General features: G+C 43.7%; 1 protein-coding gene across 10 annotated transcripts in view; it reads left to right on the forward strand.

Annotated features, from left to right (window-relative positions):
- Positions 1–21,091, forward strand: part of zdhhc14 (zinc finger DHHC-type palmitoyltransferase 14) — a 632,056-nt gene that overhangs the window by 568,452 nt on the left and 42,513 nt on the right. For all 10 annotated transcript variants that reach the window (XR_010963685.1, XM_067989121.1, XM_067989120.1 and 7 more), the window contains 2 exons: positions 7,561–7,664; positions 7,898–8,001. Coding sequence is in view for 9 of the 10 variants with exons in the window: in XM_067989121.1 (XP_067845222.1) it covers positions 7,561–7,664; positions 7,898–8,001 (208 nt within the window). In the remaining variant the exon portion in view is untranslated. The remainder of the gene's footprint in view (positions 1–7,560; positions 7,665–7,897; positions 8,002–21,091) is intronic.

Genomic DNA, 21,091 nt, shown 5'->3' on the forward strand with positions numbered 1-21,091 from the left:
ATTCTAAATTGGGGAAAGGCCAATTTTGATGGTATTAGACAGGAACTTTCAGAAGTTGATTGGGAGAGTCTGTTGGCAGGCAAAGGGACGTCTGGTAAGTGGGAGGCCTTCAAAAGTGTGTTAACCAGGGTTCAGGGTAAGCACATTCCTTATAAAGTGAAGGGCAAGGCTGGTAGAAGTAGGGAACCTTGGATGACTTGGGAGATTGAGGCCCTAGTCAGAAAGAAGAAGGAGGCATATGATATGCATAGGCAGCTGGGATCAAGTGGATCCCTTGAAGAGTATAGTGATTGCCGGAGTAGAGTTAAGAGAGAAATCAGGAGGGCAAAAAGGGGACATGAGATTGTTTTGGCAGATAAGACAAAGGTGAATCCAAAGAGCTTCTACAAATACATAAAGGGCAAAAGAGTAACTAGGGAGAGAGTAGGGCCTCTTAAGGATCAACAAGGTCATCTATGTGCGGAACCACAAGAGATGGGTGAGATCCTAAATGAATATTTCGCATCGGTATTTACGGTTGAGAAAGGCATGGATGTTAGGGAACTTGGGGGAAATAAATAGTGATGTCTTGAGGAGTGTACATATTACAGAGAGGGAGGTGCTGGAAGTCTTAACGCGCATCAAGGTAGATAAATCTCCGGGACCTGATGAAGTGTATCCCAGGACGTTATGGGAGGTTAGGGAGGAAATTGCGGGTCCCCTAGCAGAGATATTTTAATCATCGACAGCTACAGGTGAGGTGCCTGAAGATTGGAGGGTAGCAAATGTTGTGCCTTTGTTTAAGAAGGGCGGCAGGAAAAAGCCTGGGAACGACAGACCGGTGAGCCTGACATCTGTAGTGGGTAAATTGTTAGAGGGTATTCTGAGAGACAGGATCTACAGGCATTTGGAGAGGCAGGGACTGATTAGGAACAGTCAGCATGGTTTTGTGAGAGGAAAATCATGTCTCACAAATTTGATTGAGTTTTTTGAAGGGGTAACCAAGAAGATGGATGAGAGTTGTGCAGTAGACGTGGTCTACATGGACTTTAGCAAAGCCTTTGACAAGGTACCGCATGGTAGGTTGTTACATAAGGTTAGGTCTCACGGGATCCAAGGTGAGGTAGCCAATTGGATACAAAATTGGATTGACGGCAGAAGACAGAGGGTGGTTGTAGAGGGTTGTTTTTCAAACTGGAGGCATGTGACCAGCGGTGTGCCTCAGGGATCGGTGCTGGGTCCGCTGTTATTTGTTATTTATATTAATGATTTGGATGAGAATTTAGGAGGCATGGTTAGTAAGTTTGCAGATGACACCAAGATTGGTGGCATTGTGGACAGTGAAGAAGGTTATCTAGGATTGCAACGGGATCTTGATAAATTGGGCCAGTGGGCTGATGAATGGCAGATGGAGTTTAATTTAGATAAATGTGAGGTGATGCATTTTGGTAGATCGAATCGGGCCGGGACCTACTCCGTTAATGGTAGGGCGTTGGGGAGAGTTATAGAACAAAGAGATCTAGGAGTACAGGTTCATAGCTCCTTGAAAGTGGAGTCACAGGTGGATAGGGTGGTGAAGAAGGCATTCAGCATGCTTGGTTTCATTGGTCAGAACATTGAATACAGGAGTTGGGATGTCTTGTTGAAGTTGTACAAGATATTAGTAAGGCCACACTTGCAATACTGTGTACAGTTCTGGTCACCCTATTATAGAAAGGATATTATTAAACTAGAAAGAGTGCAGAAAAGATTTACTAGGATGCTACCGGGACTTGATGGTTTGACTTATAGGGAGAGGTTGGATAGACTGAGACTTTTTTCCCTGGAGAGTAGGAGGTTTCGGGGTGATCTTATAGAAGTCTATAAAATAATGAGGGGCATAGATAAGGTAGATAGTCAAAATCTTTTCCCAAAGGTAGGGGAGTCTATAACGAGGGGGCATAGATTTAAGGTGAGAGGGGAGAGATACAAAAGGGTCCAGAGGGGCAATTTTTTCACTCAAAGGGTGGTGAGTGTCTGGAACGAGCTGCCAGAGGCAGTAGTAGAGACGGGTACAATTTTGTCTTTTAAAAAGTATTTGGACAGTTACATGGGTAAGATGGGTGTAGAGGGATATGGGCCAAGTGCAGGCAACTGGGACTAGCGTAGTGGTATAAACTGGGCGACATGGACATGTTGGGCCGAAGGGCCTGTTTCCATGTTGTAAACTTCTATGATTCTATGATTCTAACCCCAGCTTCTCCAGTCTATCCATGTAACTGAAGTCCCTCATCCCTGGAATCATTCTAGTAAATCTCTTCTGCACCCTCTCTCAGGTCTTCATCTTTCCTAAAGTGCCGCACCCAGAACTGGACACAATACCACAGTTGTGGCCGAGCCAGTGTTTTATAAAGGTTCATCATGACGTCCATACTTTTCTACTCTCTGCCTCTATTTATAAAGCCCAGGATCCCGTATGCCTTTTTAACAGCTTTCTCAACCTGCCCTGCCACCTTCAACGGTTTGTGCATATATACCCCCAGATCTCTCTGTTTCTGTACCCCTTTTAGAGTTGTGCCCTCTAGTTTATATTGCCTCTCCTCGTTCTTCCTGCCAAAATGTATCACTTCTACTTCCTACCGAAATGCCACGTGTCCACCCAAGCCACCAGCCTGTCTATATCCTCTTGAAGTCTATCACTATCCTCCTCACTGTTTACTACCCTTCCAAGTTTTGTATCATCTGCATTCCATCTGGACCGGGAGACTTATCTACTTTAAGTACAGCTAGCCTTTCAAGTACCTCTTCTTTATCAATTTTTAGCCCATCCAGTATCTCAACTATATCTTCCTTCACTGAAACTCTGGCAGCATCTTCTTCCTTGGTAAAGACAGATGCAAAGTAGTCATTTAGTACCACGGCCATCCCCTCTGCCTCCATTAGTAGATCGCCTTTATGGTCCCTAATTGGCCCCACCCCTCCTCTTACTACCCATTTACTGTTTACATGCCTGTAGAAGACTTTTGGATTCCCTTTTATGTTGTTCGCTAGCCTATTCTCATACTCTCCCTTTGCCCCTCTTATTTCCTTTTTCACTTCCCCTCTGAACTTTCTATATTCTGCCTGGTTCTCACTTGTGTTATCAACCTGACATCTGTCATACATCCCTTTTTTCCATTTCATCTTACTCACTATCTCTTTTGTCATCCAGGGAACTCTGGCTTAAGTTGCCGTACCTTTCTGCCTCGTGGGAATGTGCCTAGCTGTACCCGAACAATCTCTTCTTTAAAGACTGCCCACTGTTCAATTACAGTTTTGCCTGCCAATCTTTGATTCCAATTTACCCGGGCCAGATCTGTTCTCATCCCATTGAAATTGGCCCTCCTTCAATTGAGTATTTTTACTTCAGAGTGGTCCCTATCCTTTTCCATAGCTATTCTAAGTCTTATGATACTATGATCGCTGCTCCCTATATGTGCCGCATGGTACAGTTTTAAAGGGGGTGCAGGAACAGAGAGGCCTGTGGGTTTACATTCAGAAATCTTTAGTGGCAGGACAAGTCGACAAGGCTCTTTTTTTTAAAAAAAAGCATATGGGATCCTTGGCTTTATAAATAGAGGCAGAGTACAAAAGCAAGGAAATTATGCTAAACCTTTATAAATCTCTGGTTCAGTCTCAGCTGGAGTAATGGGCTTCATTTTAGCACCCACTATCGGGTGCGTTCCTGGCGGGGGGGGCTCCGAAAATCGGGGAATCCCGGAGCGGGTTCGGAGCCCGGCTCCAACCCGCCCACTTCCGGGTTCCCCACAGACGCAGCGCCCACATGTGGGAATCCCGCAGGCAATTAAAGCCAGCGGGGTTCCACTTAACAGTATTTACCTTGGTATTTCAGGTCATTAACAGACCTGATTAAGTGAATATGTGAGGAGGGGTGGGATTTTATTGACAACTGGGACTGTTTCCCATACTGTGGGAAACACTACCAGTTGAAATGGACCTGTTGCAGCTGTCAGCCTGTGGCAGCTGCAAAGGTCCATTTGACAGGTGGTGGAGGGAGACCCTCACTCATTGCAGGAGGCCACTCTGTCACTTGGGACAAAGTTTGGCCTCCACCCCCCCCCCTCCTCCTGACAAGAAAATTCACCAACTTGCACACTTACCCCGGGGTCCAGAGACATGTACCTACCTTGCGGACCCCCTCAGATGTACATCTTCCGGATGGGGGCCGCCGTAGCTGCAGTCATGACCTCCTCGGAGGGCGAACAGCATCACCAGCCTCGCCGTCCACGCCGTCCACCTCTGACACGTGGAACTCCACAACAGAGTGCTGTGACACATCCACCTGCACAGCAGGAGGGAGGGCAACCGCAGAGAGAGATGCATCGCAGAGGGCACTACCCTTGCCACAGGCTCCACAGACCAAGGCTCAGCTTCCTGGACCTCTCTGAGCAGCAGTGCACACGGAGGCTCAGAGTCACTCAACATGTAGTTGTGGACATCTGCAGCCTCCTTCATGCCGAGCTGCTCCCGGTTGTCCCGAGCACCATCTTCTTACCTGTCGTTGTCAAAGTCACCACTGCCCTCAACAACTTCTCCTCCGCATCCTTCCAGGGTGCCATCGGGGATATCGCCGACATCTCTCAGTCGTCTGCACAAAAGAGCCCTGCAAATACACCTACACCCACTCTGCAGTGACACAATGGGTGGCATCAGTTGTGGGTCTTCTTAGTGATCCTCAGGAAAGGGCATTATTGCACAAACCAGACAAGATTCACAAAGACGTGGCAGTAGTGGTGCCAATATAATATGTAATGTGAGTTGGTCAGAAATTAAATATAAGTAAAAACCATGACAAACCCTCAAACACCCTTGTGCATCCCCTTCATGCTCACAACACGTTTGCCTTACGCTGCCTACGGCACATATGTGATGCATGCCCTGTGGCTGCAGCACAGGTAGTGGCAGGTTGAGTGAGGCTGACCGTGAAAGAGATGCATGAGAGGGTGAGTATGAGATAGAGCCATGAGATTGTATGAGGATTGGGTTGAGTGGTAGTGGCGGGATGAGTACTGGCGAGGTGAGTAAGTGCAGGTAAAATGAGGATGAGGTTTGAGTGGGTATGAGGGGTGATGTGACAGAGTAGCGTTGGCAGTGCAGAAGGAGATGTGGGGTGGGGGTGGTGATGTGGCAGACGGAGTGTAGGGGAAAGAGTAAGTGTACTCACTTTGGCTGACCTACTGAGGTCATTGGAGCGCCTCCTGCACTGTATGCAGGTGTGCGATATGTTGGTGTTGCAGGTGACCTCCTCTGCCACCTGGAGCCAGGCCTTCCTGGTGGCAGAGGCAGGCCGCTTCCTCCCGCCCGCCGGGGGGAAGATCTCTGTCCTCCCCCTCCTCCTCACCCCATCTAATGATACCTGGAGTGAGGCATCATTAAACTGGGAGCAGCCTACCCCCTGGGCTGCTCCATGCTGTAATTTTTCCTATTTCCTGCAGCATCAGTCAGTGGAGGACTGCCCCTTTAAATAGAGCTCCTCCAGCTGACAGAGCTTACTGCGCATGCGCGGCCCGCCCGACGCGCAGATCAGCAGTGGGGAACCTGGAAGACCAGGTAAGTGGATCCAATTAGGCTGCGATCGCGCGGGGGGCAGACTAATTTCACCGTGCGCGTTACCCACGCGCCCAATAACCCCCCCCGCCGCGAACCCGCAGCCCTGCTAACATCGAGCCCAATGTGTCCAATTCTGGGCACCACACTTTAGGAAGGATGTCAAGGCCTTTGAGAGGGTGCAGAGGAGAATTGCTAGAACGGTACCAGGGATGAGGGACTTCAGTTACTTGAAAAGACTAGAGAAGGTGGGATTATTCTCCTTGGAGCAGAGAAAGGGTGATTTAATAGAGGCGTTCAAAATCATAGAGTAAATAAGGAGAAACTGTTTCTACTGGCAGAAGTGTCAGTAACCAGAAGACACAGATTTAAGGCAATTGGCAAAAGAGCCAGAGGTGAGAAGAGACTTTTTTTTTACACAGCAAGTTATTATGATCTGGAATGCACTGTCTGAAAGGATGGTGGAAGCAGATTCAATGGTAACTTTGAAAAGGGAATTGGATAAATACTTGAAGGGGAGAAAATTGTAGGGCTATGGGGAAAGAGCAGGGGAGTGGGACTAATGGGAGAGCTCTTTCAAAGACCCAGCGCAGGCACAATGGCCTCCTTCTGTGCTGTATGGAACTGGCCGATCACCAATAATCAGATGCTGCTATGTTTCAGGATTTTTTGAACATTTTTCCACAGAAAGGATTTTAAAACCAACGTGGCGTTTTGAAAGCAAAGTGTGTTACTGCAAGTAAAAGCAAAAGTAGGATCTGAGAAAGAAGGTAGTTAAGATGCTGCTGAACTAACTTTGATATTGTTTCCACAGAGATGGTAAATAATCAATTCGGTGGCTTATCTCCATGATGAACACCACACACTGATTGGGGGTAATTTTAACCTAATCTGCTGGCAGGAAACTGATTGGATCAGATTGGCCGCCCGTTTTACACCCTGCCAGGTTTTACTTTCCATTGGGAATTGGGCGGGGTGTAAAACGACTGATCGATCCAATCAGCTTCCCACCAGGCGGATTAGGTTAAAATTAGCCCCATTGTGTTGGAAGTATGTTGATCTCTTTGTGACTGAACAGTCAAGAAATAAAGCAAAATGTCAGATACCGAAATAGCTGTCTAGCTTTTGCAACAGAAATGGCTGCTTGAGGCAGAAAAGTCTCAAGAAAGACGGCCTCAAGGAAAGTCAAGGTGCAGAGGAGTTGTTCTGGGTTCTTGGATGATGGCCATTGGAGTGGGGTATGTAGAGCGGGGGATTGTCAGGAGATGGCCATTGGGGGGTAAGTAAGTCCATAATTTTATTAAAGAGACATTTTTACTGATTGAACTAAAGAAATTTGATCATCACAGTTGCTGTGTATGTGCAATTTACTTAGAATAAAGCAGCTTAATGATTTGAACCTAGCATTGCCTCATCTATTGGTAACTTAGTCTGTCTTCGGAGAGATTTAAGAAATACATGTACAAAAGACACAGATATCCAGTTCAGGTCACAAGTTTGAGTTCAGAATGAGCAAATTGCTGAACTGAAGGCGGATCTCATGTATCAGTTTATGATTACAATATTGCCTAGCATGACGACATTACCCCTTCAACTGTTCCTTTTGAGGTTCCTGTAAAGATCTCTAAATTGAAATTTGAGATGAGTAGTTGGCAGCCAAGCACAGTAGTCCTTGCGCTGTAGCAGAAATGAAATGCACGTTCAGTAACTGCAATTATATCTAGAATGCTGATCCATCCATTCCTGCTGGCAGCAGTCACTGAAGACTTTCTTTAGCTCCTTCGCCACAAGCTACAATCGTTACATCACTTGCGCACATCCTATCCACACAGCTGTAACAACCAAGGATTAGTAGGAAGAATGCCAAATCATGCCTTTTGTTGTGTATGAGCTGCTATTCAACACAGCTCGGGGTAGGGGAACAAATTGAAAGAATTTCAGATTTTTCTCCATTTAATGTTTCTCTTGCATTTCTGTTTCCTTTATTCACTGAAGGAATGGAAATTAGGCAAGAGGAAAACCGAAAAGGATGATATCATTGGTGTCATGGTCTTTTCAACAGTGGAGCCACCAGTGGAGGATATTGGCCTACTGGAGGCGTATGTATTAATTTTACAAAATTACAAGTTAAGTGCTACTAAGCTGAAAAATCAGTAATAAAAAAAAGCAGAAATAGTCTATGTAATAAGTATCAACTTACTTAATTTGCATATTTGCATCAGCTATGCTTTTTGTTTTGAGGTTCTTCCTCTATGCTCAGCCTTTTGTTCTGTCAGTGTAAATTTATCTTCAGAAAGGAATCAAATCACTTTTTGTGCCTTTGACCCCGCAGGGAACAGAAGGTTGAGTTATTTAGTAAGTTTACGAAGGCCATGGATGATGGGGTTAAAGAGCTGCTCAATGTGGGACAGGAACATTGGAAGAGGTGCACAGGAGGTGAGTATGAAAAGCTTGTTTATCCCTGACCTGTTTTGCATTGGTTAAAAGCCTCCTAAAAGTGAATGTGGTAAAGTGCCCTGACCTACTTTAGAATACATAGAATCATACAGCACAAAAGGAGGCCATTCGGTCCATTGTGCCTGTGCCGGCTCTTTGAAAGAGCTAGCCAATTAGTCTCACTCCCCTGCTCTTTCCCCATAGACCTGCAAATTTTTCCTTTTCAACTATATATCCAATTCCCTTTTGAAAGTTACTATTAAATTTGCTTTCACCATCCTTTCAGGCAATGCATTCCAGATCATAACCACTCGCTGCATATAAAAATTTCTCCTCATCTGGTTCTTTTGCCAATTACCTTAAACCTGTGTCCTTTGGTTACCGATCCTCCTGCCAGTGGAAACTGTTTCTCTCTATTTATTCTATCAAAACCCCTCATAATTTTGAACACCTCTGTTGAATCTCCCCTTAACCTTCTTTGTTCTAAGGAGAACAATCTCAGCTTCTCATAACTGAAGTCCCTCATTCCAGGTACCATTCCAGTAAATCTCCTCTGCCCCTCTCCAAGGCCTTCCTAAAATGTGGTGTCCAGAATTAGACACAATACTCATGCTGAAGCCTAACCAGTGATTTATAAAGGTTTAGCATACCTGTCTTGCTTTTGAACTCTATTTATAAAGCCAAGGATCCCATATGCTTTTTTAACAGCCATATCAATTTGTCCTGCCACCTTCAAAGACTTGAGTATGTGAACCCCCAGGTCTCTCTGAAAACACTGAATAAGAAAGACTTGCATTTATATAGTGTCTTTCATGACCATAGGATGTCTAAAATGGCTTTACAGCCAACAAAGTAATTTTTGAAGTGTAGTCACTGTTGTAGGAAACGCGACAGCCAATTTGCACACAACAAGGTCCCGCAAACAGCAATGTGATAATGACTAGATGATCTGTTTTTTTGGTGATGTTGGTTGAGGGTTAAATATTGACCAGAACACTGGGAGAACTCCCCTGCTCTTCCTCAAATAATGCCATGGAATCTTTTACATCCATCAGAGAGGGCGGACGTCTCATCCGACAGTGAAGCATCCCTCAGTACTGTGCTGAAGTGTTAGTCTAGATTTTGTTTTCAAGTCCCAGAGTGGGACATGAACCCACAACTATCTGACTTAGAGGTGAGAGTGCTACCACTGAGCCACAGCTAACACCTTTAAAACTGCACCCCCTTTAAAATTGTACCATTTAGCTTTTACTTGTGTCTGCCCATTTCACCAATCTGTCTACGTCCTCTTGAAGTCTGCTACTATCCTCACTATTTACTACATTTCCAAATTGTGTATCATCTCAAAACTCCTAACCAGTCAATTTGCAATCTAAGTGCAACCCATAGAGATGGACATTTGAAAGAGCATTACAGTGCATTGCAATGCTCTAACAGCATTGCAAAGATCTAGGACCAGTTTCAATTCTACATTTAATTTGAGGCGAATTTGTCTCAAGGTGAGGGATGTGAATGGAGTACATCCCCAATCATCCACCTATGTATATATATCCTATTAATGTGAAAAAAAAATCCCATTCTACTTTACAGTGAGGGAGGAACAAACTAGAGAAGAAGGGAATGAAAGCTGACCCAGGGTGGGAGAGTTAAGAGAGGTAACTGAAAGCTTGAGGGAAAAGATGAATTTTGAGAAAGTTACATAGGAAAACGCCATTCAGCCCCTTGAGCCATTCTATTAGTTCATTGCTAATCTGTACCTCAATTCCAGTTACTCCGTATCACTTGATACCCTTACCTAATGGAAATCTGTCGATCTCAGCCGTGAAAATTTCAATTGACCCAGCAGCCTTTTGGGGCAGAGAATTCCAGATTTCCACTACCCTTTGTGTGAAAAAGTGCTTCCTGATTTCTCGCCTAAATGGCCTAGGTCAAATTTCAAGATTGTGCCTCCTTGTTCTGGATTCCCCCCACCAGAGGAAATAGTTTCTCTGTATCCACTCTATCAACTCCCTTTATCATTTTAATCACCATGGTTAGATCACTGTTCAACTTTCAAAACAAAGGAATATAATCCAAGTTTATGCAACCTCATAATTTAACCCTCGAAGCCCCAATGTCAATATAGATAAGTGTGAGGTGGTGCATTTTGGGAGGAGGAATAAGGAGGCCACATACTCCTTGGAAAGTAAGAATCTAAATGGGGTAGAGGAGCAAAGGGATCGAGGGGTAAAGATTCACAAATCATTTAAAGTAGCAATGCAGGTTAACGGCCATAAAAAATAAACAGTGCGCTGGGATTCATTTCTAGAGGAATAGAATTGAAAAGCAGAGAAACTATGTTAAACTTTGTATAGAATCTTAGTTATACCACACCTAGAATACTGTGCATAGTTCTGGCCTCCATATTACCATAAGGATATAGAGACACTGAGAAGATGCAAAAAAAGATTTACAAGGGTGATACCAGAACTGAGGGGAGGTCATAACCGATTAGGGACCAAGAATGAGATCTGCTCATGGAGGCAGAGGGCATGGCCGAGGTACTAAATGAGTACTTTGCATCTGTCTTTACCAAGGAAGAAGATGCTGCCAAAGTCTCAGTAAAGGAAGATATAGTTGAGATACTGGATGGGCTAAAAATTGATAAAAGAGAGGTACTGGAAAGGCTAGCGGTGCTTAAAGTAGATAAGTCACCCGGTCCGTACAAGATGCATCCTAGGTTGCTGAGGGAAGTAGGGGTGGAAATTGCAGAGGTACTGGCCATAATCTTCCAAACATCCTTAGATACGGAGGTAGTGCCAGAGGGCTGGAGAATTGTGAATGTTACACTCTTGTTCAAAAAAGGGTGTAAGGATAAACCCAACAACTATAGGCCAGTCAGTTTAACCTCGTTGGTGGGGAAACTTTTAGAAACGATAATCCAGGACAGAATTAGCAGTCACTTGGACATGTGTGGATTGATTAGGGAAAGCCAGCATGGATTTGTTCAAGGCAAATTGTGTTTAACTAACTTGATTGAGTTTTTTGATGAGGTAACAGAGAGGGTAGATGAGGACAATGCAGTTGATGTCGTGTATATGGACTCTAAAAAGGCGTTTGATAAGCTGCATAATAGGCTTGTCATCAAGATTGAAGCCCATGGAATAAAAGGGGCAGTAGCAGCATGATTACAGAATTGGCTAAGTAACAGGAACATAGGAACAGGAGTAGGCCATTCAGCCCCTCGTGCCCGCTCCGCCATTTGATAAGATCATGGCTGATCTGTGATCTAACTCCATATACCTGCCTTTGGCCCATATCCCTTAATACCGTTGGTTGCCAAAAACCTATCTATCTCAGATTTAAATTTAGCAATTGAGCTAGTGTCAATTGCCATTTGCGGAAGAGAGTTCCAAACTTCTACAACCCTTTGTGTGGAGAAATGTTTTCTAATCTCACTCCTGAAAGGTCTGGCTCTAATTTTTAGACTGTGCCCCCTACTCCTAAAATCCCCAACCAGCGGAAGTAGTCTCTCTCTATCCACCCTATCTGTTCCCCTTACTATCGTATAAACTTCGATCAGATCACCCCTTAACCTTCTAAACTCTAGAGAATACAACCCCAATTTGTGTAATCTCTCCTCGTAACTTAACCCTTGAAGTCCGGGTATCATTCTAGTAAACCTACGCTGCACTCCCTCCAAGGCCAGTATGTCCTTCCGAAGGTGCGGTGCCCAGAACTGCTCACAGTACTCCAGGTGCGGTCTAACCAGGGTTTTGTATAGCTGCAGCATAACTTCTGCCCCTTTGTACTCCAGTCCTCCAGATATAAAGGCCAGCATTCCATTAGCCTTGTTGATTATTTTCTGCACCTGTTCCTGACACTTCAATGATCTATGTACCTGAACCCCTAAGTCCCTTTGGACATCCACTGTTTTTAACTTTTTACCATTTAGAAAGTACCCTGTTCTATCCTTTTTTGATCCAAAGTAGATGACCTCACATTTGTCTACATTGAATTCCATTTGCCACAGTTTTGTCCATTCACCTTCCGAAGGTGCAGTGCCCAGAACTGCTCACAGTACTCCAGGTGCTTTGTAATTTTATGTTTTCATCTACACTGCTTACAATGCCACCAATCTTTGTGTCATTGGCAAACTTAGATATGAGACTTTCTATGCCTTCATCTAAGTCGTTAATAAATATTGTGACTAATTGAGGCCCCAAGACAGATCTCTGCGGGACTCCACTAGTCACATCCTGCCAATGTGAGTACCTTCCCATTATCCCTACTCTCTGTCGCCTTTCGCTCAGCCAACTTCCTAACCAAGTCCGTACTTTTCCCTCGATTCCATGGGCTTCTATCTTAGCTAACAGTCTCTTATGTGGGACCTTATTAAATGCCTTTTGGAAGTCCATATAAATAACATCCATTGACATTCCCCTGCCCACTACTTTAGTCATCTGCTCAAAAAATTCAATCAGGTTTGTCAGGCACGACCTACCTTTCACAAATCAATGCTGGCTCTCTCTGATTAACTGAAAATTCTCGAGGTGTTCAAACACCCTATCCTTAATTATAGACTCCAGCATTTTCCTCACAACAGATGTGAGGCTAACTGGTCTATAATTCCCCGGTTTCCCTCTCTCTCCTTTCTTAAAAAGCGGAGTGACATGTGCAATTTTCCAATCGAGAGGGACATTGTGTTTAACTCCTTAACTCCTTAAATTCACCTTGCAGGGCCTCATCCCTTTTGTTTGAGAGGGAGATGGCCCCAGGGGACTCCTGCCCTACCTGCCTAGCCCAGGAAACAGAGTAGTGGTGAACTGTTGTTTTTCGGACTGGAGGGACGTGTACAGTGGTGTTCCCCAGGAGTCGGTGGTAGGACCCCCGATTTTCTTGATATATATTAATGACTTGGACTTGGGGGAACAGGGCACAATTTCCAAATTTGCAGTTGACACAAAACTTGGAGGATAGTGATAAACTTCAAAAGGGTTTCGATAGACTGGTGGCATGGGCAGACACGTGGCAGGTGAAATTTAACGCAGAAAAATGCGAGGTGATACATTTCAGTAGGAAGAACGTGGAGAAGCAATATAAACTAAAGGGCACAATTCTAAAAGTGGTACAGGAACAGAGAGATTTGGGGGTGTATGTGCACAAATCGTTGAAGGTGGCGGGACAGGTTGAGAACGCAGTTAAAAAAGCATACGGGATCCTGGACTTTATAAATCTAGGCGTAGAGTACAAAAGCAAGGAAGTTAGGGTGAACCTTTATAAAACACTGGTTCAGCCACAACTGGAGTATTGTGTCCAGTTCTGGGCACTGCACTTTAGGAAAGATGTGAAGGTCTTAGAGCGAGTGCAGAAAAGATTTACTAGAATAATTCCAGGGATGATGGACTTTAGTTATGTGGATAGACTGGAAAAGCTCGGGTTGTTCTCCTTGGAACAGAGAAAATTGCGAGGAGATTTGATAGAGGTATTCAAAATCATGAAGGTTCTGGACAAGAGTAGATAGAGAGAAACTGTTCCTATTGGCAGAAGGGTCAAGAACCAGAGGACATAGATTTAAGGTGATTGGCTAAAGAACCAAAGGTGATAGGAGAAAAAACTTTTTTATGCAGCAAGTGGTTAGGATCTGAAATGCACTACCCGAGGGGGTGGTGGAGGCAGATTCAATCATGTCTTTCAAAAGGGAACTGGATAAGTACTTGAAAGGAAAAAAATTGCAGGGCTACGGGGATAGGGCAGGGGCTTGGGACTAGCTGGATTGCTCTTGCATAGAGTCGGCACGGACTTGAAGGGGCGAATATCCTCCTTCCATGCTGTAACCTTTCTATCAGGAAAGATTGAACAGGCTGGGGCTCTTTTCTCTAGAAAAGAGAAGGCTGAGGAGTGACCTAATAGAGTTCTTTAAAATTATAAAGGCGTTTGATAGGGTTGATGTAGAGAAGATGTTTCCACTTGTGGCGGAGTCCAAAATTAGGGGTCATAAATATAAGAGAGTCACTAATAAATCCAGTAAGGAATTCAGGAGAAACTTCTTTATCCAGCAAGTGGTTAGAATGTGGAACTTGCGACCACAAGGAGTAGTTGAGGCGAATAGCATAGATGCATTTTAAGGGTAGGCTAGATAAGTACATGAAGGAGAAAGGAATAGAAGGATATGCTGGTCGAGTTATATGAAGTAGAGTGGGAGGAGGCTCGTGTGGAGCATAAACACCTGCATCCACCAGTTGGGCTGAATGGCCTATTTGTGTACTGTAATTTCTATGTAATTTTATGCATCGTTTTGGTGAATTTGTGCTATATCCCCTCCAAGGCCAGTATATCTTTTCTCAGTTTGTGGTGCCCAAAACTGAATGCAGTACTCCAGATAGGGTCTGACTAAGGCTCTGTACAACTAAAACACCACTCCCTCACTTTTTTTTTTATTCGAACCGCCTTGAGATAAAGGTCAAAGATTTTCAAAGATGGAGAGAGAAGTGGAAAGCTAGAGAAGTTTAGGGTCGGAGTTCCAAAGAATAGGGTCAAGGTTTGTAAAGGCTCTTCCATCAATGGTGAGGTAAAGAGAAGTGGGGAAATGTAAAAAGAAAAAGACCAGAGTTAAAAGGCATAAGGCCGCAAGAGGGGACAAGGCAGGAGGAGGTTGCCGATGTAATGTGTGGCAAGACCATTGGGCATTTGAAGATGAGGATAAGAATTTCAAGTTCAGTGCATCAGCGGACAAGGTGCCGGTGTCTTTCAGCAGAGATGGGAGTGCTGGATGAATGGAACTTGGCACAGGATAAGATACGAGTAGCTAAGATCTGAGATTTGAATAATTTGAAGTTAATGGAGGATGTAAGGATACTGAAGAAATCAAGACAGTGTTTTTGGCAGTGGTGGGGGTGGGATGTGATTGGGACGAAGTTAGATGATGTAAAACTGGAAGTAAGTGGTCTTGGTGATAGATATCATGTGGAGTTTGAAGCTTCACTCTAGGTTGAATAGGATACCAAAGTTTTGCATGTCCTGGTTCAACTTGAGCGAGTGGTTGTGAAGGGGTATGGAGATGGAATGATAAGGAAGCGAAGCTTAAGGAGAGGGTTGAAAATGATGGTTTGGTCTTCCCAGTCTTCATTTGGAGGAAATTTTAACTCATCCAAAGGAGACAACACACAAGTCAAGAGGCATGACTGTCACAGAGAATGTATTTTGTCACTTTCGCTAGAGCGGTCATGGTGCCGTGAGCTGGACGGTAGCCAGACTAAAGGAATTGCAACAGTCATTTTGAGAGATGGACCTTCAAGATGAAAGGGAGATTAGGTAGTTGGACATGGTGGGCTTTTTGAGGAAGGACTGATGATGACTGATTTAAAAGAGCAAAGGGATCCATTAACCACGTCAACAAGAAATGCTTTCAGTAGGCATACTACAGGCCAGGTTAAAGTAAAGCTGCTGCAATTCTGCATTAACTATGTGACTGTATCCCAATCTCAATCTCGGAATATCATCCTTTACTGTGCTTGTTATGAATTGTTTCATTTTCGATACCAACTATCCTTGTAGTCTCTTAAGATTTCCAATATATACTACTTGGGTGCAGTTTGAGCCACTCAGTGTAAAGTGGATTGAGGCAACCCAATTGTCTTTCATGTAAAGCACTTGCATCAGTCTGAGAGGGGGATTTTTGTTTAGTTAATCCTGGCTGGATTCAAACATAAGTTGCAAATGTGAAATTACACTGGGCTAACCCATAGTTACGAGTCATTAGCCCCAATTTTAACCCAGCCCGCCCTGCTCGAACAGGCCAGGATGGTCGGGGTTCGTGTCGCATGTCTAGCATGTTCCGACTCGCTGCCACTTTAACCAGGGACATTTCAGGTACAGGAGGACCGTCCGCCCCAGGAAAGCAGAGGCCTACTTAACATGCTATGGACATGGCCTGATGATGTCATTGGCATCACAACTCCATTTTAACCGGGTGGGGGGGGAAGTGGGAGGCCTGCATGGTGCCAAAGCCACTAGCGAAACCTCGTGGGAGACAGCATAATGGCTAGAAGAGGCCAAGGTAAGTAATTTTTTAATCTTTTGATGAGGATTCCTTGTGGGCCATGAGGAGCAGGAGTGTCCCCCTGGGCCTTGCAGGGAGTCTTTGGGCCTCCTCAGCCCACCCTTCTCTGGCCCACCCATCACTGCCAGTAGATGCATCCTAGGTTGCTGAGGGAAGTAAGGGTGGAAATTGCAGAGTTGCTGGCCATAATCTTCCAATCCTCCTTCAATTATGGGGGTGGTGCCAGAGAACTGGAGAATTGCAAATGTTACACCCTTTTTTTGAACAAGGGTGTAAGGACAAACCTGGCAACTTCAGGCCAGTCAGTTTAACCTCGGTGGTGGGGAAGCTTTAAGAAACGATAATCTGGGACAAAATTAATAGTCACTTGGACAAGTGTGGCTTAATAACGGAAAGCCAGCAGGGATTTGATCAAGGCAAATTGTGTTTAACTAACTTGATTGAGTTCTTTGATGAGGTAACAGTGAGAGTTGATGAGGGCAATGCGGTTGATGTGTATATGGACTTTCAATAAGAACATAAGAAATAGGAGGAGAAGCAGGCCAAGCGGCCCCTCGAGCCTGCTCCACCGTTCAACAAGATCTTGGCTGATCTTCTACCTCAACGCCATTTTCCTGCACCATCCCAATATCCCTTGATGCCTTTAATATCTAGAAATCTGTCGATCTCTGTTTTGAATGTACTCAATGACTGAGCCTCCACAGCCTTCTGGGTAGAGAATTCCAAAGATTCACCACCCTCTGGGTGAAGAAATTTCTCCTCATCTCAGTCCTAAATGGTCTACCCCTTATTCTGAGACTGTGACCCCTGTTCTAGACTCCCCAGCCATGGGAAACATCCTCTCTGCATCTACCCTGTTGAGCCCTATAATAATTTTGTATGTTTCAATGAGATCACCTCTCATTCTTCTAAACTCTAGAGAATACAGGCCCAGTCTACTCAATCTCTCCTCATACGACAATCCCGCCATCCCAGGAATCAATCTGGTGAATCTTTGTTGCACTACCTCTATGGCAAGTGTATCCTTTCTTAGTTAAGGAAACCAAAATTGTACACAAAATCCAGGTGCGGTCTCACCAAGGCCCTATATAATTGCAATAAGACATCTTTACTCCTGTACTCAAATCTTCTTGTAATAAAGGCCAACATACCATTTGCCTTCCTAATTGCTTGCTGCACCTGCATGCTAGTTTTCAGTGACTCATGTACATGGACGCCCAGGTCCTTTTGAACATCAACATTTCCCAATCTTTCACCATTTAAAAAATACACTGCATTTCTGTTTTTCCTACCAAAGTGGATAACTTCACATTTTTCCACATTATATTCCATCTGCCATGTTCTTGCCCACTCACTTAGCCTGTCTATAATCCCCTTGAAGCCTCTTTGCATTCTCCACACAACTCACATTCCCACCTAGTTTTGTGTCATCAGCAAACTTGGAAATATTACATTTGGTCCCCTCATCCAAATCATTGATATAGATCGTGAATAGCTGGGGCCCAAGCACCGATCCCTGCGGTACCCCACTAGTCACAGTCTGCCAACCTGAAAAAGACCCGTTTATTCCTACTCTCTGTTTTCTGTCTCTTTTCCAATTCTCAATCCATGCCAGTATATTACCCCCAATTCCATGTGCTCTAACTTTGTTCACCAACCTCCTGTGTGGGACCTTATCGAAAGCCTTCTGAAAATCCAAATACACGACATTCACTGGTTCCCCCTTATCTATTCTACTAGTTACAACCTCAAAGAACTCCAATAGGTTTATCAAACATAATTTCCCTTTCATAAATCCATGTTGATTCTGCCAAATCCTATTATTATTTTCTAAGTATCCTGTTATCACATCCTTTATAATAGATTCTAGCATTTTCCCTACTACTGATGTCAAGCTAACAGGTCTGTAGTTCCCTGTTTTCTCTCTCCCTCCTTTCTTACATTTGCTACCCTCCAATCTTCAGGAACCATTCCAGAATGTATAGAATTTTGGAAGATGACAACCAATGCATCCAGTATCTCTCTAGCCACCTCTTTCAAACCCTGGGATGTAGATTATCAGGTCCTTGGGATTTATCGACTTTCAGTCCCATTAATTTCTCTAGTACTATTTTTTTACTAATACTAATTTCTTTCAGTTCCTCATTCTTGCCAGATCCTTGGTTCTCTAGTATTTCTGGGAGTTTTTTTGTGTCTTCTTCCATGAAGACAGACACAAAGTATTAGTTTAATTTCTCTGCCATTTCCTTATTCCCCATTATAAATTCTCTTATCTCTGTCTGTAAGGGACCCACATTTGCCTTCGCCGGTCTTTTCCTTTTTACATACCTATAGAAGCTTTTACAGTCCGTTTTTATGTTTCTCGCTAGTTTACTCTCATATTCTGTTTTCCCTTTCTTGATCAATTCCTTGGTCCTTCTTTGCTAAATTCTAAAATGCTCCCAATACTCAGGCTTACTGCTTTTTCTGGCAACTTTATATGCCTCTTCCTTTGATTTAATGCTATCTTTAATTTCTCTTGTTAGCCACGGTTGGACCACTTTTCCTATTGGGTTTGTGTGCCTTAAAGGAATATATATTTGTTGCAAATTATGTATTATGTATTAATTCTTTAAATGCTAGCCATTGCCAGTCTACCGCCATACCTTGTAATGTAGTTCCCCAAACAACCACAGCCAACTTGCGCCTCATACCTTCGTAGTTTCCTTTGTTTAGATTTAAGACCCTAGTTTCGGATTGAATTACATCACTTTCAAACATAATGAAGAATTCTATCATTTTATGGTCACTCTTCCCTAAGGGCTCCTTTACAAAAAGATTATTATTTAACCTTTTCCAAAAGGCGTTTGAAAAAGTGCCACATAATAGTCTTGTCAGCAAAATTGAATCCCGTGCAATAAAAGGGGCAGTGGCAGCATGGATACGAAATTGGCTAAGTGACAGGAAACAGAGAGTAGTGGTGAACGGATGTTTTTCGGACTCGAGGAAGATATACAGTGGTGTTCCCCAGGGGTCGGTACTAGGACCACTGCTTTTTTTGATATGTATTGAAGACTTGGACTCGGGTGTACAGGGCACAATTTCAAAATTTGCAGATGACACAAAACTTGGAAGTGTAGTAAACAGTGAGGAGGATAGTAATAGACTTCAAGATGACATAGACAGGCTGGTGGAATGGGCGGACACGTGGCAGATGAAATTTAACGCAAAGAAGTGTGAAGTGATATATTTTGGCAGGAGGAACGAGGAGAGGCAATATAAACAATTCTAAATGGGGTGCAGGAACAGAGAGACATGGGAGTATATGTGCACAAATCTTTAAAGGTGGCAGGACAGGTTGAGAAAGAGGTTAAAAAAGCTTATGGGATCCTGGGCTTTATAAATAGAGGCATAGAGTACAAAAGCACAGAAGTTAAGATGAACCTTTATAAAACACTGGTTCGGCCACAGCTGGAGTATTGTGTCCAATTCTGGGCACCGCACTTTAGGAAGGGTGTGAAGGCCTTAGAGAGGGTGCAGAAAAGATTTACTAGAATGGTTGCAGGGACTTCAGTTTCGTGGATCGACTCGAGAAGCTAGGATCCTTCTCCTTAAATCAGAAGGTTAAGAGGAGATTTGATACAAGTGTTCAAAATCACGAAGGATTTAGATAAAGAAAATAAAGAGAAACTTTTTCCATTAGCAGAAAGGTTGAGAACCAGAGGACACAGATTTAAGGTGATTGGCAAAAGAACCAAAGGCGACATGAGGAAAACATTTTTACGCAGCAAGTAGTTGTGATCTGGAATGTGCTGCCCGAAAGGGTGGTGGAGGCAGATTTAATCATGGCTTTCAAAAAGGAATTGGATAAATACTTGAAGGGAAATAATTTGCAGGGCTACGGGGGAAAAGCTGGGGAATGGGACTAACTGGATTGCTCTTACAAAGAGCCGGCACCGGCTTGATGAGCCGAATGGCCTCCTTCTGTGCTATAACCTTTCTATGATTCCATGATAAACTATGATCTCAAATGGTCAAATTTCAAATGGTCCTTGTACACAGCAAACAATACTTACAACTATTAAGAGCATTTCGATGAGCTCTGAATGATGCTCGGTTTTAAAAAAAAAACTTTTATTTTTCACTTACTACCATCAAAATATGGAGATCATAACATCTTAAAATTTTTAGTTTTGGTGAACTGCAAAGGATTCTAATGCAACTTGAACTTAAGGAGCAATGATAACTATGGGCGCTAAATTGGGCTGTGTAGCGTCTGTTGTTTCGGCACTACGTGCGCCAGATGCCATCTTGGGATAGGAGTTAGCGCAGGCGCAGATAAGGAACACTAGAATCATGTAAAGTAGGGAGAAAAGGGCTTCAATCAGTGTGCAATGCTGATTTAAAGTGCTAGACACCATTTTGGGACTTAACACTCAACTGAACGCACAGTCTTAACCCCGACCATCTGAACGTGTCTTAGAGTGCCTGGAGGACCCCCCACCGGCGCTATTTAAAGGGACCATGAAGGATTTACATGTTAGTGGCTGGATTATTGTTTCTGGCTGCCGAGACATTTGTAACTGTTTTTGGAGGTCTCCTGGACTTCAATACTAGGATGCGGGGACGTAGCCTAACATTTAGAGCAGGATGTGCAGGAGTGAAGTTAGGAAATGCTTCTACACTCAACGGGTGGGAGATGTTTGGAACGCTCTTCTGCTGACGGCAGTCGATGCTAGCTCACTTGTGAAAGTTAAATCTGACATTGAAAGATTTCTGTGAACCAAGTGTCGAAAACTTAATTACCTATTATATACAATGCATTAACTCCAAACACTTATTTTCAGACAAGTAAGAATTTTAATTAAAATAAACTTGAGCTCAAGGGAAGAGTGCTCTCAACAATGGTTAGAACAACCTCTTCACTGTGCATACGAAAACAGTTCACATTTATACAGTTTAATTAGTAATGTCTGTCTATCATAGAATATGGGCGTACATGTACATTCTTTATTAGTTCAAGTGGTTAGTCAATCAAAATAGGGAACCCACCCTCTGGTTCCTCATGAC

Source organism: Heptranchias perlo, chromosome 8 (assembly GCF_035084215.1).
Source record: "Heptranchias perlo isolate sHepPer1 chromosome 8, sHepPer1.hap1, whole genome shotgun sequence".
NCBI lineage: Eukaryota > Metazoa > Chordata > Chondrichthyes > Hexanchiformes > Hexanchidae > Heptranchias > Heptranchias perlo.